We start from the raw sequence: 21,995 nt of genomic DNA, 5'->3' as shown, positions 1-21,995 counted from the left end.
GTCCTCCTACTTCATCAATCCAACAAGGAGAGTTTCTAGAGTGAGACTACTAGCAAAGCAGAGTCTTACATATTGCTACATAATCACTCAAATGACGTCCCTCCCACGTCAAAGAAGGGAGTTATACAGAGACACCAGGGTATGAATCATGGGGGCCCATCCTAGAGTGTGTCCACCACACAAAGAATAGAGTAAACCTTGCTGGTAGATTCTTTGCTCTGTGATAATTTCCCTTTCACTCCTCCTCTGGGTCCTCTCTTGCAGGTGGCTTCGCTGCTGTTGGCAGATGTCTTCTGGAAGAAGGTGCAGCTCCAGTGGCCCCAGGTTCTGGGAAAAGAGAATCCATTCAACTCTCAGATTGAAAAGGTGTTTGGAGACCAAGGCGGGCACTGAGTCCCTCAGGGACGTGCACTCCTGGGAGCACGGGGAGGCGGAAAGTTGGGTAAACTCACTCAACAAATAGTTACAGGCTGCCATGTCACAGGCTCTTAGGACCTCCTAGGCAGCATCTTTGCAAAGTGGTTTTCTCTCATTTAGAGTGTATCTGAGTGTGATTCTGTGTGCTCCTGGGGTCAGTTCCTCTCCAATTGTCCCTCAAATAACCTTTAATAAAGTGCTTTGGGTGCCATTCCAAGCAAGAGAGTATCTGTGCCTTTTAATGGTTAATTGTTCTAAAAACAAATAAGAAATTCAGGGGTGTTTGGCAACTCACCCAGGGTCTTGGTGAGCTGGGGAACTGATACCCCTGTTGTTGACTTCCTTAAGATGGCCGCCAAGCTGAGGCTTCTCCTGAGAAGGCTGCTGGCTGGCTGCCGAGTCTCACACACCAGAACACAAAACCATAAACACAAAATTAGGCACAAACTTAAAGATCTATTTAGAGTGAGAAAAGAAATCACAACAAATTAAGTTTTTTTAAATTTGACAAATACCATAAGGCTCACCATGTCCAGAAAAAAATGACATTTTTTCTTTCTTTAAAAGATTTTCTTATGTTCTTTGGCTGCATAATCTAATTACTTCTTCCTATAACAATGATTTTGTGATATCGTTGTCTATAGATAGAACAGAAAAGTAGAATTTGTTGCATATTATTGGTAGTGGAGAAGAGTTTCTTTGAGCTACGCAACTCACTATTGGTAAAAAATAGTTTAAATTTTTAGGATTGTTGTCAAATTGGGAAGACCTCTATCAAATTTCTTTTGTGTGGGAGCTATTAAAGACTCATTCCCTATTTGTAGTACTGTTAAAGCTTTGTGTTCCTATAGCACAGGAATTCTGATAAATTCTGCTGCACACCCTTCTCATTGGGGTGTCAGCTCCCTCACCCATCTCTGACTACAGCCATAGATTTGAGGGTCAGTCTGTGGGCACCCAGCCCCACCTTGTGCTGCCAGCATCCCACCTCAAGCAGGCACAACTTTCTACATTCCGCCCTCAGGAGCTTGCTTGACACAGCCCACAAGTGTGGAGCAGTTCCATCCCAGGAGCCCCAGAGGCCGGTGAATAGATGCACCAGCCTCTTCCATTAGCAGTCAGTTTGGGGAGGCATTCTGTGTGCTCCTAAGGGGCTCTTGGCAGAATCAGCCCCCTTTGCTCACAGCCGCCACCACCTTAAATGGCTCTTCCTCCTTCCCTGTGTCACTCTCCTTGCTCCCTCATTCCTGCTTTTTGGCATGGCTTCCCAAAAAAATCACTTGAACCCAAATCTTTGTTGTAATAAAAACAAAATTAAAATGATGGGGGGGGGGCTGTGTGTATAACTGTATGTTTTATTATTGAATATATTCCTGATAGGGAGATACTTTTTTTGCTTTGTGAGTTTTTGGTGAGGATGATTGTCCCTGAGCTAACATCTGTGCCAGTCTTCCTCTATTTTGTATGTGGGACACTGCCACAGCATGGCTTGATGAGTGGTGTGTAGGTCCACACCTGGGATCCAAACCTGCGAACCCCAGGCTGCCAAAGTGGAGCACACGAACTTAACCCCTAGACCACCGGGCCGGCCCTGAGATACTTCTATTTTGAGTGGGCACCAACACAAACCAAATCTCCCACTCACTGTGGACATGCTATGGCCAGAAGACATGACCACAGCCTGTCTCTGCCTTTGTGCATTTCATGCCTTGTTTCTCCTCCATGACCCACACGCTTCCTCTGCCAGGAGCTGCAGGACACTTTCCTACTGTGATATGACCACTAACCCTGCCCCTTTGTCACAGTGCTGGAGGACAACAGGAGTGTCCCTGGAAGCCCTTCCTACACCAGGCTGGCCATCAATAACCTAACTGTTCACAGAAATGACTGCAAACCACATAAATATTTCAACCTAAACCCAACCCAAACAGATCTCCATTTCAACTTCCCAAAAATTCCCATAGCCACTCCAGAGCCACCGGATATAAGAGAAATATAACAGAGAGGAAGCAATTGTGTTTAAATACCTTACTTTTGCAAATTTTACAAAGCAATGATCACGTGAATGCATTGCTGGCCTCTCCCAGGACTTTGGAAGGGACCCCAAAACTTGATCTTTATTAAACTTACGGTAAATCCACCTCTGCTCACTAAACTAATTTGCCAGATTGTGTGTGAGCTTCTGTTTTGGGGACAAAAACACTTAAAATGTTGTCAACCCATTAATTTCTGTTACCGAACAAAACCCTTGGTTCAGCATGACGAGCATCGTCCCCGGGAGATGGATCAGTAGAGGACCGACAGGCCATGAGAAGGCTGCTTGTTTCAAGCAAGAAACAGGAGAATGAATTGGAGAGTGTGAGGTGTGGCGGTGTTGGGCTGTGGAAACCCGCATATCCGTCTCCTCCTGCGGGATGTGTCCACTTATAGGATCTGGGTAATTGCTTTACAGGTTTTGGTGTTCCAAAGTCTCATGTTATTTTTAAGCACCAAAATACCGATACTTGTTGTAGTGCTGTTTTTTTAATCTGAAATCTTAATCCTTCAGTCTCAAGATATACCCAGAGAACACTGCGCTAAAATCCTGTATGCCTTTAGAAAGAATTCCATTCAATCCTCCTCTTCCGGGTTACTTTATTGCTCTCCCAATTTCTATTCCCCAGAATACTAGTCAAGCTGATAATCTCATATTGTTTACTATTGTTAGGGGAAGGGAGAATTCGTTTTAGGCTCTGATCTTTTTCCAGAAGGCCCTGAAGCTACTAGAGTTATTTTAAAAGTTGGGGGAAACCAGAGGAGATTTGGAGGGTATAGGGAGGGGTGCTCAGGCTGAATTGTCCTGAGCCTGACCTCCTCCCTTCTCCTACCCTAGACGTCATCTCTGTCACTTTTCCTGACTGAACCCCCCACCTTGGGGAATAATTTAACCAGTTCCATCTTCCCCGTGCTCCCCCGAACAGGCTCAGGTGGGAGGACAGAAGTACACGGGTCCTGAGCCCTGACCTCACCCTGGGGCACGGCACCAAGAAATCGAGGGGTGGGAGAGGATGATGTCCCATCTCACTTTTTTTTATAAAACACAAATACTGCACAAAATAAATACTAAATACTACTGTTGTCTCTGCAAGAACTGGAGTCCAAGGTCAGGCCCTCTCTTCTGGTTCAGGAGCCCATGGATGAGCCACATCCTCTTCTGCCTCCATTTTTTATACTCCCCACCCATCCAGATGTGTCCCTTCTTTGACATTCAACTACATCTTTCCCTCTGGCTTGGGGATATCCTGTCCTGGTAAGGTGCTTTGTGTACTTCTTGTAAATTCTGAGCATCCGGGATTTATAGGATAGCTGCAGGGGACAGCTTCTCTCCCATGTTTCTTCACTGCTGTCCCTTGAGCTACTGTCTTCAGCCTCTAGTTTTTCAGCATCGTAGTGTGAGTGATGTCCTCTGAGAGGCCCCAGAAGGGCTTTCCTGGGGCGGCTCGAGTCCCTTTCCAGCCCCTTCCCCTATTCCTGGAGTGGACTTCTGGTGAGAAGCACCAGAACCTGAACAGAAGCCCCATGAGAAAGGAACCCGGCCAGTCACATTCACTCCTGTATCCACAGCCCAACGACAGTGCCTGGCCCATGAGAGGGGCTCAATAAGGAGCACTGACTGTGTGAGGGAATGACAAATGTATGAACCAATGAGTCGTTAGGGTTGCTCTTCATGTCACACTTCGTTATTTCTTGCTATTTAAAAACAGAAAAGGAGCCTCTTTTTGATCCATTTAAATTAGCCTTGGGGTCAGCCCAGCCGTGCAGCAGTTAAGTTCATGTGCTCTGCTTCAGCGGCCCAGGGTTAGGTGGTTCGGATCCTGGGTGCAGACCTATGCACCACTTACCAAACCATGCTGTGGCAGGCATCCCACATATAAAGTAGAGGAAGATGGGCACAGATGTTAGCTCAGGGCAATCATCCTCAATGAATAAATTAATTAATTAATTAATTAATTAGCCTCATTGAATCACACTCCTGGTAAGAAGGGTAAGAAAGAAACGCAATCCACAGAGAGGATGGCTTCTGCTCTGGGCACCCTTGGTAGGAAGATTTGGGGCTCCTATGTGATCTTCACCTAAACACCCCAACACTATATTGTTATTCGTTTCTCCTGTTTTCAGATGAAAGACCTTCCTGCCCTTCACTCCTGAAATGGGGCTCCTCACTTTCCACATGAATAATTATGAAGAACCTCTATTTCCACCACCCCTCCCCCCACCTCTGGGCATTTTTCATTTGGGGTAGAGCCCTTTAGGTTCAGGCGCTGATCAAAACAATTTTCAGTGTCTGGCCCAGTGGCGTAGTGGTTAAGTTCACGCGCTCTGCTTCTGTGGCCCAGGGTTCGTAAATTGGGATCCCAGGCGCAGACCTGGAACCCCTCGTCTAGCCACACTGTGATGGCATCCCACATAAAGTAGAGGAAAATTGGCACAGATGTTAGCTCAGCGATAATCTTCCTCAAGCAAAAAGAGGAAGATTGGCAGCAAATATTAACTCAGGGCCAATCTTCCTCACAAAAAAGAACATTTCAGGCCCCCCCCAGCAAAAGCAGATCAGCTAAAAATCTTTATATGAGACTTGTATTGATACACAACATAGCAAGACCTGAGCCCCCAGGAATTTGCACCAGCACCCCCACCCCACCGTCTCATCGAGTTAATCCCACTAGAGAAGGAATTCTTAACTGTGGTCCTTGGAAACCTATTCTCCCGCAGAATTAAGAATGTCTGTGTACTTATATGGGAAAAAAATTGTCTTCTTTACCCTCTAAGTAAAATTTAACATTTCCTTTTATTATGAATGTAGGCAACAAAATACAGCTGTATTACTAGCTGTCTTTGTCACAAATATTTTCAAATCACATTACATTTGCTGTAGATACAGTCAATTCTCATTATTCATGGCAGTTATGTTCTATAATGTTACCTTGAACACTGAATTAGGAAATACCGAACCATCATCCTAGGGGAAATACAGGGTTAGGTTCCTGCCAGCCTCTGGTCACAACATTATTGTCAACCAATCAACACACAACCTTGTTTTGTGTGTTTCTGTTTAAAGACACCTTATTTAATTTATTGTTGATGAACTAATATGGAACTCATGGCCAACAGCACTCTAACTCACATTTGCATGAAGCTATCTACACGTGTATTTTTTTCCATACGACACGTAACAGCCTTCCTGCTCTTAGGAACACTAGACAGCACTTCAGCACTACACTCAGGGGCCATTCTAAACACTGAAATCACCAACAAAAAGTATTAAAATGCCAAAAATATAGCAGTAAATATACCATGAAAGGACACTTATTTACAAGATGAGAGCCAAAACAAGAGGGCAGAGTATTGCCTTGCTCAACCTCAGCTGGGAACGTGCCAGTCAAGCTCAGGTCCTGTATCAAATGACCACAAAAGTCCCATGAGAATAGATATTGGGGGTTACAAATAAATTTTAGCGAGTAGGTGAATTCACAAATACAGAATTTGTGAGTAATGAGGATCGACAGTATCTTGAAATACCAATTATGGCCATCAGTACTTTGAAACAACCATAGATATTAGACCCATTAAAAAAGAAGCATGTGGACTAACGTATGCCCATTTTTAAATATTTCAAAATATTTTCAGTAGTGTGATATTTGGTTTCAATACAATTGGTTTCCTTGGTAATCCTACATGTTATATTTTCTGCATTTAAAAACGTTATTCTAAGAAAGGATCTTCAGGCTTCCCAAGCCTGCCAAGATGGTGCATGACAAAAAGGCAGTACACTCTGGGGTGTGGTGCTTTGAGAAGGAAGAACCCCACAGTCTAAAAAGACTGAAGCACAGCGTAATTTATCTGCTTCCTGAAAAGACACAGGGTGGAAGTTCTGCAGGAAAGAGGTCTGCTCAACTCCTCATTTAGCCAGCATTTTTGACCCAATGCCTTTTCCTCGCATGATAGCTATTAACACCCTGGGGCATCATGCTCTGAGCAACCACCTCGGGAGATGCTATTGAGAGGAATTAGCCTCTGTGTAATGCACTCACTGGTAGTGTCAAGAGAGGAATTTCACAGGTATATTAAGACCAGAATCCTCACTGTCTATCTTTTTCATGAGACGGGCTGTCTTTGGAATCCTTCTCACTGCAGCAACAGCTTTCCAGAACTAAAAACGACAAAGGCAGCACCTCTCCTGGGCCCTGAGACGCATGGCGCATTCACTGTGCTATATGGATTTCCTGATGAATGGATGCATCAACATGCTATTAACATGTCAGTTTCTCGTTAAATCTGAGAACACAGAATCTGTGTTTGCCCGGCGGGGTTGAACTCCTCTAATCTGATCTGGCAGAATTCTAGCATAAATATTCATACAAGCTAGGTCTCTTTTAATCTGGTCCTTTGCTTGGGGTAAAGGGGGGTGGGGAGAGGTTGCTTTTAAAGCCTGTTTTGTGGGTCGCTTCTTAAAACTGCAGTATCAAAAAGTAATGGCCTCATCATCATGAATCTGTTGTTAAGGAGGATTACACTTCTGAAGCTCTTGGATGGATGGAAATGCAGAGGAGAAATAAAAAGCACACAACGAGGCTTGCTAAGGATTTCTTTGGGCATTGTGCTCCTGGTGGGCTGCTTTGTTTATAATTAATTACATGGAGCATTTACAGGAACGCTTTCGGCCTCAGAGCACTGCAAACGTAACTCACGGGTTCACAAAGCCTCGGTCAATAAACTGCACAGAAGGATGGGCCAGAGGGCAAACCAAGGGCTTCTGGGGCAGCCAGGGCTCAAGGCAGCTTCAGACCCTAGAGATCTTGAGTCTCACCTGAGAACTCTGCCCTCCAAAATACACACTTTTCATAGGCTCAGAAAAGCCCCAAGGTGTTAATATTTTTGCAGTGATCTCCACATTGTAGCTCTGCAAATACCAGCCAGAGCCTGGACGTGGAGTGAGGCTGCTAAGGGAGCAGAGGGCTTTTGAGGGATAATAAGCGGAGATTCCAGGCTCATGTATCTTTCAGAAAGAACAAAATTCAATCCTGCCACCTCCTGGAGCTGGGGCACACATCAAAACACCATCAGTGGGAACTTCATGAAGCAACAGGCTTTGGAGGCAGTCGTCTGGGTTAGAATTTTGTTTAAGCTCCTGGTGCCTCAATTACTTTCTCTTTAAAGTGGGAGCAATAATACCTGTTTCTCAGCACTATTGTGAGCATTAACAAGAGCCGTTGCTTCTAAAGGGCTAAATGACATTTATTGTCCCAATCCTTATAACAACTACATAAGCAGGTCTGCCATGACTATCTGCTTTTATAGACAGGGAGATGGAGGCAGAGAGCAATTAAGTAACTTCCTCAAGATTGTACAGCTAGTAAATGATGAATCAAGGATTTGAAGCCAGGCTGTCTGGCTCCAGGCTCCATGCTGCTAAATCCTAGGCAACTCCACCTTTATTAAGTAAGATAAAGTTTGTATAACATGGCAAGTGATCAATCAACACTTGCTCTCATCATCTCTATAACCAGGGTGTGGTTTGGCCACCACTCATGCAGGAGTCCACTTTGCAGATTAAAATTGAAACTCACCAACAGCCCAGCCCCTGCAAGCTCACTCCTTTCCTGTGCATTTCTTCTTTTATCCTACATCCCAGCCACAGGAAACCTCTCCCTACACACACGGGCAGTGGGTAAGTCTCCAAAGATGGCTGCCTCCTTGCCTATGCATGACAATCCTTCCACAGAGAGACAGACGTTATAATAGGTGTGAGGTGATATCTTATTGTGGTTTTGATTTGCATTTCCCTGATGATTAGTGATGTTGAGCACCTTTTCATGCAGCTGTTGACCATCTGTATGTCTTTTTCAGAAAAAAAGATAAGACATAAGAAGTGTTGATGAGAATATGGAGAAAATGGAATGCTTCTGCACTCTTGGTGGGAATGTAAATTGGTGCAGCCACTATAGAAAACAGCAAGAAAATCCCTCAAAAAATGAAAAATAGGACTACCATATGATAGAGCAATTCCACTTCTGGGTATTTATCTGAAGGAAATACAAGCACTAATTTGAAAAGATATCTGCACCAGCATGTTCACTGCAGCATTATTTACAATGTCCAAGATATGGAAACGACCTAACTGTCCATCAAAGGATGAATAGATAAAGAAATGTGGTATATATGTATAATGGAATATTATTCTCCCATAAAAAACAATGAAGTCCCACTGTTTATGACAACATGAATGGACATTGAGGACCTCATGCTAAGTGAAATGTCAGACAGAGAAAGACAAATACCATGTGATCTCACTTATATGTGGAATCTAAAAAATAAAACAAAACTGAATTCATATATGCAGAGAACAGATTTGTGGTTGTCAGAGGCAGGGGTTGGAGGTGAATAAAATGGATAAAAGTGGTCAAAAGGTACAAACTGCTAGTAATAAAATAGATAAGTCCTGGGGATATAATGTACAGCATTGTGACTATAATTAATAATACTGTATTGCATATTTGAAAGTTGCTAAGAGAGTAAATCTCAAAAGTTCTCACCATCAGAAGTGACGTCAGCATCATGGCAGAGTGAGCTCTTCCCTTGGACTCTCCCCTCTAAGATACAACAAAAATGACATTCATAAACCAACAGAGGACACTCACACAATACAAAAGACATCTGAGAGACTCACACCACCGTACATCTGAAGGTGGAGGTAGGGGACTCCCTGAAGGAAGAGGAAGGAGGTAAGGGGATCTCCTCTCCCTCCTGAATGGCAGTGACGCAGGACATGGGACTATGTGCGGTTCTGAGAAAAAAGCTGGGAGGGACAGCTCTCTGTGGGAACTCCTTCACTCTCCAAGTTCCTTCACAGCCCCTGGGAAAGCCCCACACAGAGGTGGCTAAGCTATTGTGGGGGTGTCTTCATCAAGCAGTATTCCATGAAAGCAGATAGTAAGGGCAGAGTGAGAATGCCCCTGAGATCATGCGTGCAAAACAAAGCACCCCTCCCCCAGCCCAGCACTTCAGCTCAACTGATCAGCCAGAGCATCCACGTGTAGATTACAAAAGCAGCAGCTATGAGTGAGCAAACTGGCAATGGCAGACTGGTCCTGTCAGCATAGATTCTAAATGACAGGCGCAGACACCAGGGGATGCAGCAGGCTCAGAATACACAGCTCCTGACGCCCCTCAGTGGGGACAGGTGGAAGCTGTGACCATGTACTATCACTATGCCAAGGTACAAATCCACGCCATGAAATAGTATGGAGAAGTATATTAATACTCCAGACCAGAAGGAAAATGACAAGCACCCAAAAATCAATCCTGAAGGGACAGAAATATATAATCTAAATGAGAGAGAATTCAAAATAGCTATCATAAAAAAGATAGTTTGATGAAATCAGAAACAAAATTAATGAACAGAGGGAATTCTTCACAAAAGAGATTGAAACTATAAAGAAAAACCAATCAGAAATATTGGAGATGAAAAACACAATGAATGAGGTAAAGAAAAATCTGGAGTCCCTAAATAAAGAGCTGATATGATGGAGGACAGAATTAGCAGTCTGCAGGACAGAAATATAGAAATGCTTCAGATGGAGGAGGAGAGAGAACTAAGACTAAAAAGAAATGAAGAACCTCTCCAAGAAATATCTGACTCAATTAGAAAATGCAACATAAGGATTATAGGTATTTGAGAGGGAGAAGAGAAGGAGAATGAGCGGAAAGTTTGTTCAAAGAAAGAATAGCTAAGACCTTCCCAAACCTGGGGAGGGAGCTGGAAATACAAGTAAAAGAAGCTAATATAATTCCTAATTTTATTAATGTAAAAAGACCTTCTCTAAGATATACAGTAGTAAAACTGGCAAAAGTCAATGACAAAGAAAAAATATTAAGGGCAGCAAGGCAGAAGAAAATAACTTATAAAGAAACCTCTATCATGCTTTCAGAGGATTTCTCAGCTGAAACTTTACAGGCTAGGAGAGAGTGGAATGATACATTTAAACTTTTGAAAGACAAAAACTTTCACCCAAGAATACTCTATCCAGAGAAAATATCCTTCAGATACAATGGAGAAATAAAAACTTTCCTAGATAAATAAAAGCTAAGGGAATTCATTGCCACAAGACCTCCCTACAAGAAATGCTCAAGAAGGCCTTCATACCTAAAAAACGAAAGAGTTTACAAAGCCTTGAGCAAGGAGATAAATAGGCAGACAAAAGCAGAAAATCACAGCTTTCTATCAGAACAGATAAGCAAACACTTAATTATAACTTTAAAGATAAAGGGAAGGAAACCATCAAAAATAAATATAATTACATCATTTTAACCACAAACTCACAAGAAAAGATGGAATAAGTTGAGACAACAATAACTTAGAGGGGAAGAGGAGAGAGATGGAATCAGCTTAGACTAAGGAAATAAGAGGTTATCAGAAAATGGTCTATCTTATCTATAAGATTTTCTTATACTGACCTCATGGTAGCCGCTAAACAAATAATCAGAGCAGAGACACAAATGATTAATAATGAGAAACCGTCATAGAGGACTACTAAACTGAATGGGCAAGCCGAAATACACAGGATGAGAAACAAGGGAAATACAGAACAACTGGAAAACAAGTGATAAAATGGCAGTAGTAAGCCCTCATATATCAATCATCACCCTAAATGTAAATGGATTGAATTCTCCAATCAAAAGACACAGAGTGGCAAGATAGATTAAAAAACAAGACCCAACAATATGCTGCTTCCAGGAAACACATCTCAGCTCTAAAGACAAACACAGGCTCAGAGGGAAGGGATGGAAGATGATACTCCAAGCTAATGGCAAACAAAAGAAAGCAGGTATTTCCATACTCATATCAGACAAAGCAGCCTTCAAGATAAAACAGGCAATGAGAGACAAAGAGGGGCAGTATATAATGATAAAAGGGACATTCCACCAAGAAGACATAACACTTATATATGCACCCAACACAGAAGCACCAAAGTACATAAAGCAACTATTAATAAACCTAAAAGGAGATATTAACAACAAAACAATAACAGTAGAGGACCTTAACATCCCAATTACATCAATGGATAGATCATCCAGAAATAAAGTCAACAAGGAAATATTGAGTTTAAATGAAAAACTAGACCAGATGGACTTAATACATGTATATGGAACAATCCATCCAAAATCAGGAGAATATACATTCTTCTCAAGCACACATCAAACATTCTCAAGGATAGACTGCATATTGGGAAACAAGGCAACCATCAATAAATTTAAGAAGATTGAAATCATATCAAGCATATTTTCTGACCATAATGCCATGAAACTAGAAATTCACTACAAGAAAAAAGCTGTGAAAGTGACAAATATGTGGAGACTAAACAACATACTAGTGAAAAACCAACAGACCATTGAAGAAATTAAAGGGGAAATCCAAAAATATCTGGAGACAAATGAAAATGAAAATACACCATACCAACTCATATGGGATGCAGAAAAAGTGGTCCTATGAGGGAAATTCATAGCAATGCAGGCCCACTTTAACAAACAAGAAAAATCTCAAATAAGCAATCTTAAACTACACCTAACAGAAGTAGAAAAAGAAGAACAAAGCCCAAAGTCAGCAGAAGGAGGAAAATAATAAAAATTAAAGCAGAAATAAATGAAATTGAAACCAAAAAAAAAAAAAAAACCAGTAGAAAGGATCAATAAAACAAAGAGATGATTCTTGGGGAAGGTAAACAAAACTGACAAACCATTAGCCAGACTCACTAAGAAAAAAAGAGAGAAGGCTCAAATAAATAAAGTTCGAAATGAAAGAAGAGAAATTACAATGGATACCACAGAAATACAAAGGATTATGAGAGAATACTATGAAGAACTATGTGCCAATAAATTGGACAATCTAGAAGAAATGCATACGTTCTTAGACTCATACAACCTCCTAAAACTGAATCAAGAAGAAACAGAGAATCTGAATAGAATAATCATAAGAGATTGAAACAGTAATCAAAAACCTCCCAAAAAATAAAATTCCAGGACCAGATGGCTTCCCTGGAGAATTCTACCAAACTTTCAGAGAGAAATTAATACCTATCCTTCTTAACCTATTCCAAAAAGTTGAAGAAAATGGGATACTTCCTAACACATTTTATGAGGCCAACATCACCCTGATCCCACTGCCAGACAAGGACAACACAAAGAAGGAAAATTACAGGCCAATGTCACTGATGAACATAGACGCAAAAATTCTCAATAAAAATATTGGCAAACCAAATACAGCAATATATTAAAAAGTGATCAAATGGGATTTATAACGAGGACTCAGGGATGGTTCAACGTATGCAAATCAATCAATATGATACACCACATTAACAAAATGAGGAATAAAAACCACATGATCATCTCAATAGATGCAGAGAAAACAACTGACAAGATCCAACATTGATTTATGATAAAAATTCTCAATAAAGTGGGTATAGAATGAAAATAGCTAAACATAATAAAAGCCATATATGATAAACCCACAGCCAACATCATACTCAATGGGGAAAAACTTACAGCCACCCCTCTGAGAACAGGAAGAAGACAAGGGTGCCACTCTCACCACTCTTATTCAACATAGTACTGGAGGTTTTGACCAGAGCAATTAGGCAGGAAAAAGAAATAAAAAGACTTCAAATAGGCAATGAAGAAGTGAAACTCTCTCTGTTTGCAGACAACATGATTTTATATATAGAAAAGCCTAAGGTACCCATTGGAAAACTATTAGAAATAATCAACAACTACAGCAAAATTGCAGGGTACAAAATCAACTTACAAAAATGAGTTACATTTCTATACTCTAATAATGAACTAACAGAGGATTCAAGAATACAATCCCATTTACAATCACAACAAGAAGAATAAAATATCTAGGAATAAACCTAACCAAGGAAGTGAAAGACCTGTACACTGAAAACTATAAAACACTGTTGAAAGAAATTGAAGACACAAAGAAATGGAAAGATATTCCATGCTGATGGATTGGAAGAATTAAGATAGTTAAAATGTCCATACCTACTACAGCAATCTACAGATTCAATGCAATCCCAATCAGAACCCCAGTGACGTTCTTCATGGAAATAGAACAAATCCCAAAATTCATATGGGGCAACAAGAGATCCAGAATAGCTAAAGGAATCCTGAGAAAAAAGAACAAAGCCTGAGGCATCACAATTCCTGACTTCAAAATATACTACAAAGCTATAGTAATCAAAACGGCATGGTACTAGTACAAAAACAGACACACAGATCAATGGAACAGAACTGAAAGCCCAGAAATAAAACCACATATCTACAGACAGCTAATCTTCAACAAAGGAGCTAACAACATACAATGGAGAAAGGAAAAACTCTTCAATAAATGGTGTTTGGAAAACTAGACAGCCACATGGAAAAGAATAAAGTAGACTGTTATCTTTCACCTTACACAAAAATTAACTCAAAATGGATTAGAGACTTGAAAGTAAGACATGAAACATAAAACTCCTAGGAGAAAATATAGGCAGTATGCTCTTCAACATCAGCCTTAGAAGGATCATTTGAATACCATGTCTACTAGAACAAGGGAAGCAAAAGAAAAAGTAAACAAGTGGGATTTCATCAGACTAAAGAGCTTCTGCAAAGCAAAGGAAACCAGGAACAAAGCAAAAAGACAACCCACCGACTGGGAGAAAATATTTGCAAATCATAAATCAGACAACGGGTTAATCTCCAAAATATATAAAGAACTCACACAACTCAATAACAAAAAAACAAACAACCCAATCAAAAAATGGGCAGAGGATATAAACAGACATTTTTCCAAAGATATACAGATGGCCAACAGGCGCATGAAAAGATGTTCAACATCACTAATCATCAGGGAGATGCAAATCAAAACTACACTAAGATATCACCTTTCACCTGTTAAAATAGCTATAATCACCAAGACAAAAAATTACTAATGTTGGAGAGGATGTGGAGAAAAGGGAACCCTCATACACTGCTGGTGGGAATGCAAACTGATGAAGCCACTATGGAAAACGGTACGGAGATTTCTCAAAAATTAAAAATAGAAATAACATATGACTCAGGTATCACACTACTGGGTATTTATCCAAAGAGCGTGAAATCAACAGTTCAAAGAAATGTATGCACCCCTATGTTCATCACAGCATTATTCACAATAGCCAAGAAGTGGAAGCAACCCAAGTGCCCATCGACTGATGATTTGGTAAAGAAGATGTGGTACATATAGAGAATGGAATATTACTCAACCAAAAAAAAGACAAAAATGGTCCCACTCGAAACAACATGGATGGACCTTGAGGGTATTATGTTAAGCACAATAAGCCAGATAGAGAAAGACAAACACCACTTGATTCCACTCATATGTGGAAGATAAACTAACCATGGACAAAGAGAACAGATTAGTGGTTACCAGAGGGGAAGGGAGTTGGGGGTGCACATAAGGGGTAAAGGGGCACATTTATATGGTGACTGACAAGTAATAATGTACAACAGAAATAAAATAAAACAAAATAAAAGAAGATCTCATCACAAGAAAAATATTGTAACTGTATGTAGTGATGGATGGTAACTAAACTTATGTGATCATTTCACAATATATATGTATATCAAATCATTACGTTATACACCTGAAACATATAATTTTAAATCTCAATTATATCTCAATAAATACATATATAATAAAGCCCCAAGTATATAAAAAAAGAAAACTAGAAATAAATGGAAATTTTTTTCTTTTTTGCCCTTTTTTCAATTTTTTATTGTGTTTAAATATATACAACACAATATTTGCCATTCTAACAATTTTTAAATGTACAATTCAGTGGCATTAAATACAATCACGATGTTGTACAACCGTCATCACTATTCATTTCCAGAACTTTTTCATCATCCCAAACAGAAACTGTGCACTCATTAAACAATGACTCCCGATTTCCTCCTTCCCCCAGGCCCTGGTACCTCCATTCTACTTTCTGTCTCTATCAATTTGCTTCCTCTAGGTACCTCATATAAGTGGAATCATGCAATATTTGTCCTTCTTTGTCTGGCTTATTTCACTTAACATCATGTTTTCAAGGTTCATCTATGTTATAGCATACATCAGAATTTCATTTATTTTGATGGTTGAATAATATTCCATTGTATGCACACACCACATTTTGTTAATCCATTCATTTGTTGATGGACACTTGGGTTGTTTCTACCTTTTGGTTGCTGCAAATAATGCTTCTGTGAACATTGGCATACACGTATCTGTTTGAGTCCCTGCTATCAATTCTTTTGAGTATATATCTTGGAGTAGAATTGCTGGATCACATTGTGATTCTACATTTAACTTTTTGAGTAACCATCAAACTATTTTCCACAGTGGCTGCAGTATGTTACGTTCTCACCAGCAATCCACAAAGCTTCCAATTCCTCTACATCCTCACCAAGACTTGTTGTTTTCCACTTTTTGTTTTAAATAATAGCCATCCAAATGGATATAAAGTGGTATCCCGTTGTGAGTGGGTTTTTCTCAGCTTTATTGAGGTATAATTGACAAATAAAATTGTAAGATATTTAGAGTGTACAACGTGATGGTTTGATACACGTATACATTGTGAAAGGATTCCCCCCATTGAGTTAATACATCCATCACCTCACATATTTACCTTTTGGGTTTTCTTCTGGTAAGAACACTTAAATTCTACTCTCTTAGTAAATTTCAATTATACAATACAGTGTTATCAACTACAATCGCCATGTTAGACATTGGATCCTCAGACTTTATTCATCTTAAAACCGAAAATTGGTGCCCTTTTAACAACCTCTCCCTATTCTCCCCTCCCCTGCCCCTGACACCCACCATTCTGTTCTCTGTCTCTACGAGTTTGACTTTTTTACTTTAGATTCCACATGTAAGTGATACCATGCAGTATTTATCTTTCTGTCTCGCTTATTTCACTTAACATAATACCCTCCAGGTTCTTCTATGTTGTCACAAATGGCAGAATGCCCTTCCATTTTAAGGCTGAATAATGTTCCATTGTACATATACCACATTTTCTTTATCCATTCATGCCCTCTGGTCAGGGATGTTGATAAGCAGGGAGGCTGCATTTGTAGGGGTAGGGGTAGGTGGGAAACCTCTGTATCTTCCCCTTAATTTTGCTATGAACCTAAAACTGCTCTCAAAAATAAAGTCTATTAAAAAAAAAAAAACAGTTAAACCTGCTCGTGATGATTTGGTAACTGAAGCCATATACCAACTCGCTGAAAGGTCTGTAAGGCTGTGCTGCGCTGGAGGCGAAAGCCTCATGTGAATTTAGGCTACAAGTGGCAGCTCTGTAAATCTTGTTAACCTGCAGGCTAGAACTTTATTTTGGAGCTAAGTTTTATACATGGCTGCCTATAGATTTTGCAAGTCCTATACTTCTAAAAACAAATTTCTAGTAAAAATAAGATTACGTTCTGCTATTGTAATTTTATGTACTAGGAGCAGAGAGTTGGAATGTGAAATTTTTTTAAAATGTCATTTAAAATAATGTCAAAAAGCACAAAATACTTAAGAGTAAAACCAACAAAAGACATGTAAGATCTCTATCCCCAAAACAATACCTTGCTGAAAGAAACTATAACAGACCTAAATTAATGGAGACATATATATATATCATATTCATAAACAGAAAACAATATTATTAAGTTGTCAACTCTACTAAAATTGATCTACAGATTCAGCATGATCCTAAACATAATCCCAGAGACTTTTTAAACAGAATCTGAGTGTCAGCCCAGTGGTGTAGTAGATAAGTTTGCGCACTCCACCTTGGCGGCCCGAGGTTTTCAGCTTCCCTGGTGCAGACCTACACATCGCTTGTCAAACCATGCTGTGGCAGCATCCCACATACAAAAAATAGAGGAAGACTGGCATAGACATTAGCTTAGGGCCAATCTTCCTCACCAAAAATAAATAAATGAATAAAATCTGAAGCTAGACTAAAATAGAGAGAGAGATACAAAGAACCTAGATTAGCCAAAGCAATTTTGGAAAGAAAAAAGAAAAAAACAGAAGTGTTCACTCCCTGACTGAAAACTTACTGTACAACTATAATAATTAAGATCATGTGATACCGACATCAAGACAGACAAATAACTCAATGGAATAGAATATGATCCCTGGAAACAAAGCCCCATATGTATGGTCATTTGATTTTTTTACAGAAATGCAAGGGCAAAGGAAAGTCTTCTCAGTAAGTAATACTGGGACTACTGAATTTTTTTTTAATGTTCTTCCATCTCTGTATCATACCATATATAAAAATTAAAGATGAATCTTACTTCTAAATGTAAAAACTAAAAAGTTTCTAGAAGAAAATATAAGAAAATATCTTCACCGTTTGGGGCTCCGTAAGAGCTTCCTAGACAAGACACAGAAGCAGTGACCAAAAATGAGAAAAACTGATGAATCAAACTTTAGACAGAATTAACATTATTCTGTTAAATTAGGCAAAACTTAAAACTTCTGCTCATCCAAAGACACCACGGACTGGGAGAAAATATTCACAAAACGTAGATCTGACAAACAACTCCGGAATATTTAAAGAACTCCTACAACTCAATAATAAAAAGACAACCTATTTTTCTAATGAGCAAAAGATTCGAACATATGCTTTACAAAGGAAAGCATGTGACTAGCCAATAAGCACGGGAAAAAATTCAGAAAAGTGTTTGCCTGGAGTGGGGGAAACTGGAGAGGGACGTGAAAGAACTCTCTGGAGTGATGGTTTTATCGTGACAAACGTTTTTGTTACACAGACGCATGCACTTATCAAAACTCACGAAATGGAACACAGAGGATTTGTGCACTTCATTGTACGTAAATTTCAGGGACAGATGGGAAGCTAGGTGTGTCAGTGCATGAATGCCTGTATCCGATATTTATCTATATAAAAATAAGTCAAGGGGGATTTTTTTTTTAAAGATTTTATTTTTTTTCCTTTTTCTCCCCAAAGCCCCCCGGTACATAGTTGTATATTCTTCGTTGTGGGTCCTGCTAGTTGTGGCATGTGGGATGCTGCCTCAGCGTGGTTTGATGAGCAGTGCCATGTCCGCGCCCAGGATTCAAACCAATGAAACACCGGGCCGCCTGCAGCGGAGTGCACCAACTTCACCACTCAGCCACGGGGCCAGCCCCTCAAGGGGGATTTTTTTAAGTACCTTAAGCATGACATGTAGATATACGTACACCTATAGAACCATTTTTCTAACAAATCTTGAAAGTCTATAAAAGGTCACTGGAAGAACTCATTAAAATGTTACACAGTTTATTGTGACCTGTAATATTTTTATGGGCGTATAAAAAGAGTTTTGTATCCATGCAATTGCTAAGCTATTGGTTTCACTACAAGAAAGAAACATAAGGGAAAGAAAGACTATCAGCTCCTAAACTTTAGAGTATAAGTAGGATTATAAGTTGGAAGAAGGAAAGACATAAGGGAACAGAGAGCAAGGATAATTAGGATGCAAAAAAGGAACATGGCTCATGAATTACCTTGAAAGCATAATTTTAAAATATAATTATTTTAATTCATTCCCATCCTGTGAAAATGTACAGAATAAAGCCAACGGTTCCTCCCTAGCCTCCTGACAACGTTATTAAGCCAAGTGACTTCCGACGTCCCCATTCAAAGAGATAGAATCCCTTTACGGGAGGCCAGGCTGGTGCAAAATTTGCAAAAGGAAGCGAAAGACATTAATTAGATGTTGGATTATATTGCAGACAATGTCAAGGCTGATTAGCTGTGCAGACCAAGTGCACAACAGGAATCTTTAGCAGCTGGAAAATCTGATGTTTGGTTGGCTCTTCAGCCCTGCAGCCCTGCTCCCCTCCCAGGCATGCGAGCTGGGCTGTGAGGTGCCAGGGAAGGGCTTATATAATCCGTCCTGGTGGAATAGTTCACTCAGTCATCCTAGTCTTTCTCATGGACTCCAAGGAAAATAAAGAAGAGTGAAGAATATGGGTGAAACGCCAAAAGTTAGCAAGGAAGTCAAAGTGTTTTTATTATTTTAGAATATTTAGTATTTTTGGTAAACATGGGAAGCAATGTAATATTTTGCCTTCTAGAGTCAGGCCAAGGTTTGAATGTTGCCTCTGCTGTGTGACCTTGGGAAATTTTTTTAACCACTCTGACCATCAGGTTCCCCATATTCGTATAACCCTATATTTAACATAGGATGTCTGCAGGAATTAAATGAAATAACACATGTAAATACACCTAATACAGCTCCACAATACTTTATCCGCATTCCCAAAATCCCAAAAGCTCCTACAACCAAAGCTTTGTTTCCTAATTTGCTTGGAGGCAAAACCTGACCTGACTCCTGACATGAGGCCATTTAGTCTTTATCCCACTTAATGTGACCGTTCATGTTTCTCTGCAGAAATATTAATGTTTGATTATGGGGAGTTGCCCTAGGCCCTGCTGACGTATTGCATAACATATGGTGTGTACACCGTATTAGCTTTGTAAATTCAAAACATTCTGAATCCCAAAGCACATCTGATCCCAAGAATTTCAGATCAGGGCTTGTGAACCTGTATTTTATTACTGCTTTCTAAATTCCCTATTCCTACTTCAAGGCATACCAAGACGTCCCACATATGGATTCAGTTCACGTTGGAGGAGTTTATGTGAGTTGATGCTGGTTGCTGTTGAGTGGATTAGACGCTATGAGTGAGTTGGGGGTCATCTTCCAAAAGAGAAGCAGTTTCTGAGCAGAGCACTCTGCTCCATCCAGACATCCCTTGAGTCTCCAGGACCCAGAGTTTAAGGAGGAAAAGGGACGACCACTCTTGTTCAGAAGACACCACTGGAAAAACGAGAGGAGTGGAGGAAGGGAAATCAATGGAATGGCCAAATCTTCGCTCGATTCCAACAGGAAAACAGAAAAGACAGACAAGCGGCTTCCACTTTGCCCCCCCCCGGCGTAGGAGAAAAGAGCCCAGGGAGGGGAAGCGTATTGATGAGCTAGTGTGTGCATTTGAGAGTGCGGCTTCTGAGCAAGTTTTAATATTAAATGGCTGGTCTACAGTGCAGCAGATGGCAAGCAAATGGAAATTTTGAAAGATCTGACCTGTAGAAACTGGTTTTCAAAAGTTGTATAAATTAAATAGAAAGCATGAGTACGATTACAGGAACTAAGTAGTTCTCCATTTCAGGCTGCTTGATTCTTTGGCATAAATTGTTCTGAAGGATGTTATACACTTACACGCATTTTTAACTACATATAAAGTTGAATTAATAATAAAAACCTTAATTCAGTTAAGAGTATAACCAATCTTTTCAACGTCTCTCAAATGCCCCTTGAGAGGATGGATACAAAGCAACTTAGCAAAACCTAGCAGAGAAGTATTGGCACCATCTGGTGGTAAAACTGGAAACTACACTTGTACGCTCACCACTTTCCGCTGTAAACAAGCTCAGTCCTTAAACTGAAAACTTATCGATTGACAAGACAGTGACACTTCCTTAAGCGCTGACCTCCTTCCAGAATTCCTATAATCAACCCGGAAAATTCACACTAGTAGACTGAGATATTCGTCAAGTTTATGTTAAAAGAGAAGATAAAATAAAAGTTTTTATAAAGAATTATTTTATAAGAATTAAAATACACACACATATATATTACTCCTAGATTCCCAACATTCAATCCTTTTAATCCTTCCATTCTGCCTCAGAAAACTTCAAATAGCATTTAATTGCATTGTCAATAATTTTGAGTAATTATTTCCTCAATAATTTTGAGACACAAATATTTTGAATAATTATTCCAAGCCTTGAGAAGTTGTCTTTCGGTTGGATGTGAGAATTAGGAACATCCGAAAAACTGTGGCAATTGTGGGAATAAACAAAGACCAATCAAATGAAAAGAGCAAAGGCTGTTTATTCAGGGATTGCTATAACAAGGGGGTCAGCAACCATCTCACTTGTGTTGGCCGAGACTCAAAGACAGGCAGAAGAGCGGGAAAGCTTTATGGTAGAAAAAGGGGAGACTCGCAGCTTGGAGGCTGTCGGCATGAGGAAGCCGTCGGGGGCCGACCAGAAGTGGGGCACCCTATGTAACTGGTTAGGCATGCATATTCAGCTTTCTCAAGTTGGCTCTAAATTGACATGGGGACAAAAATTAGGGAGTGTGTCAGTTATTCATCAAGTCCTGGTTGTTCGGGGCTGATTGTTACAGAAGTTATTGTTTGGCTTCCTGGACTAGTTACTAGAGATAGTGGTCTGACTTCCTACAAGTCTGATTTATAGACAGCAAGCTGGCTTCCTAGGCTGCTTACTGTAGATAATGGGTGGGGTTTCTTGGCTGGTCGCTGCAGATTGTGGGTCAGAGTCCTATTTTTATACGTAGTCTGGTCATGGTCCGTTTGTATATTCAGTCTCTCACACCAAAGGCAACAGCCAGGAAGCCAGATCTCGAGAAGCAGAATGTCTGTCAACTGTCTCTCCTTGGTCAACTCCCGT

At 40.2% G+C, this 21,995-nt stretch overlaps 1 protein-coding gene across 1 annotated transcript in view; it reads left to right on the top strand.

Annotated features, from left to right (window-relative positions):
* Positions 1 to 634, top strand: part of AOAH (acyloxyacyl hydrolase) — a 180,420-nt gene extending 179,786 nt beyond the window's left edge. Inside the window, exon 21 of the mRNA XM_070616264.1 lies at positions 265 to 634. Coding sequence (XP_070472365.1) covers positions 265 to 393 — 129 coding nt within the window. The 3' untranslated portion in view covers positions 394 to 634. The remainder of the gene's footprint in view (positions 1 to 264) is intronic.
* Positions 635 to 21,995: the final 21,361 nt, after the last annotated feature.

The sequence above is a fragment of the Equus przewalskii genome, chromosome 4, assembly GCF_037783145.1.
Source record: "Equus przewalskii isolate Varuska chromosome 4, EquPr2, whole genome shotgun sequence".
In the NCBI taxonomy this organism is placed as follows: domain Eukaryota; kingdom Metazoa; phylum Chordata; class Mammalia; order Perissodactyla; family Equidae; genus Equus; species Equus przewalskii.
This window is presented reverse-complemented; position numbering and strand designations above follow the sequence as displayed.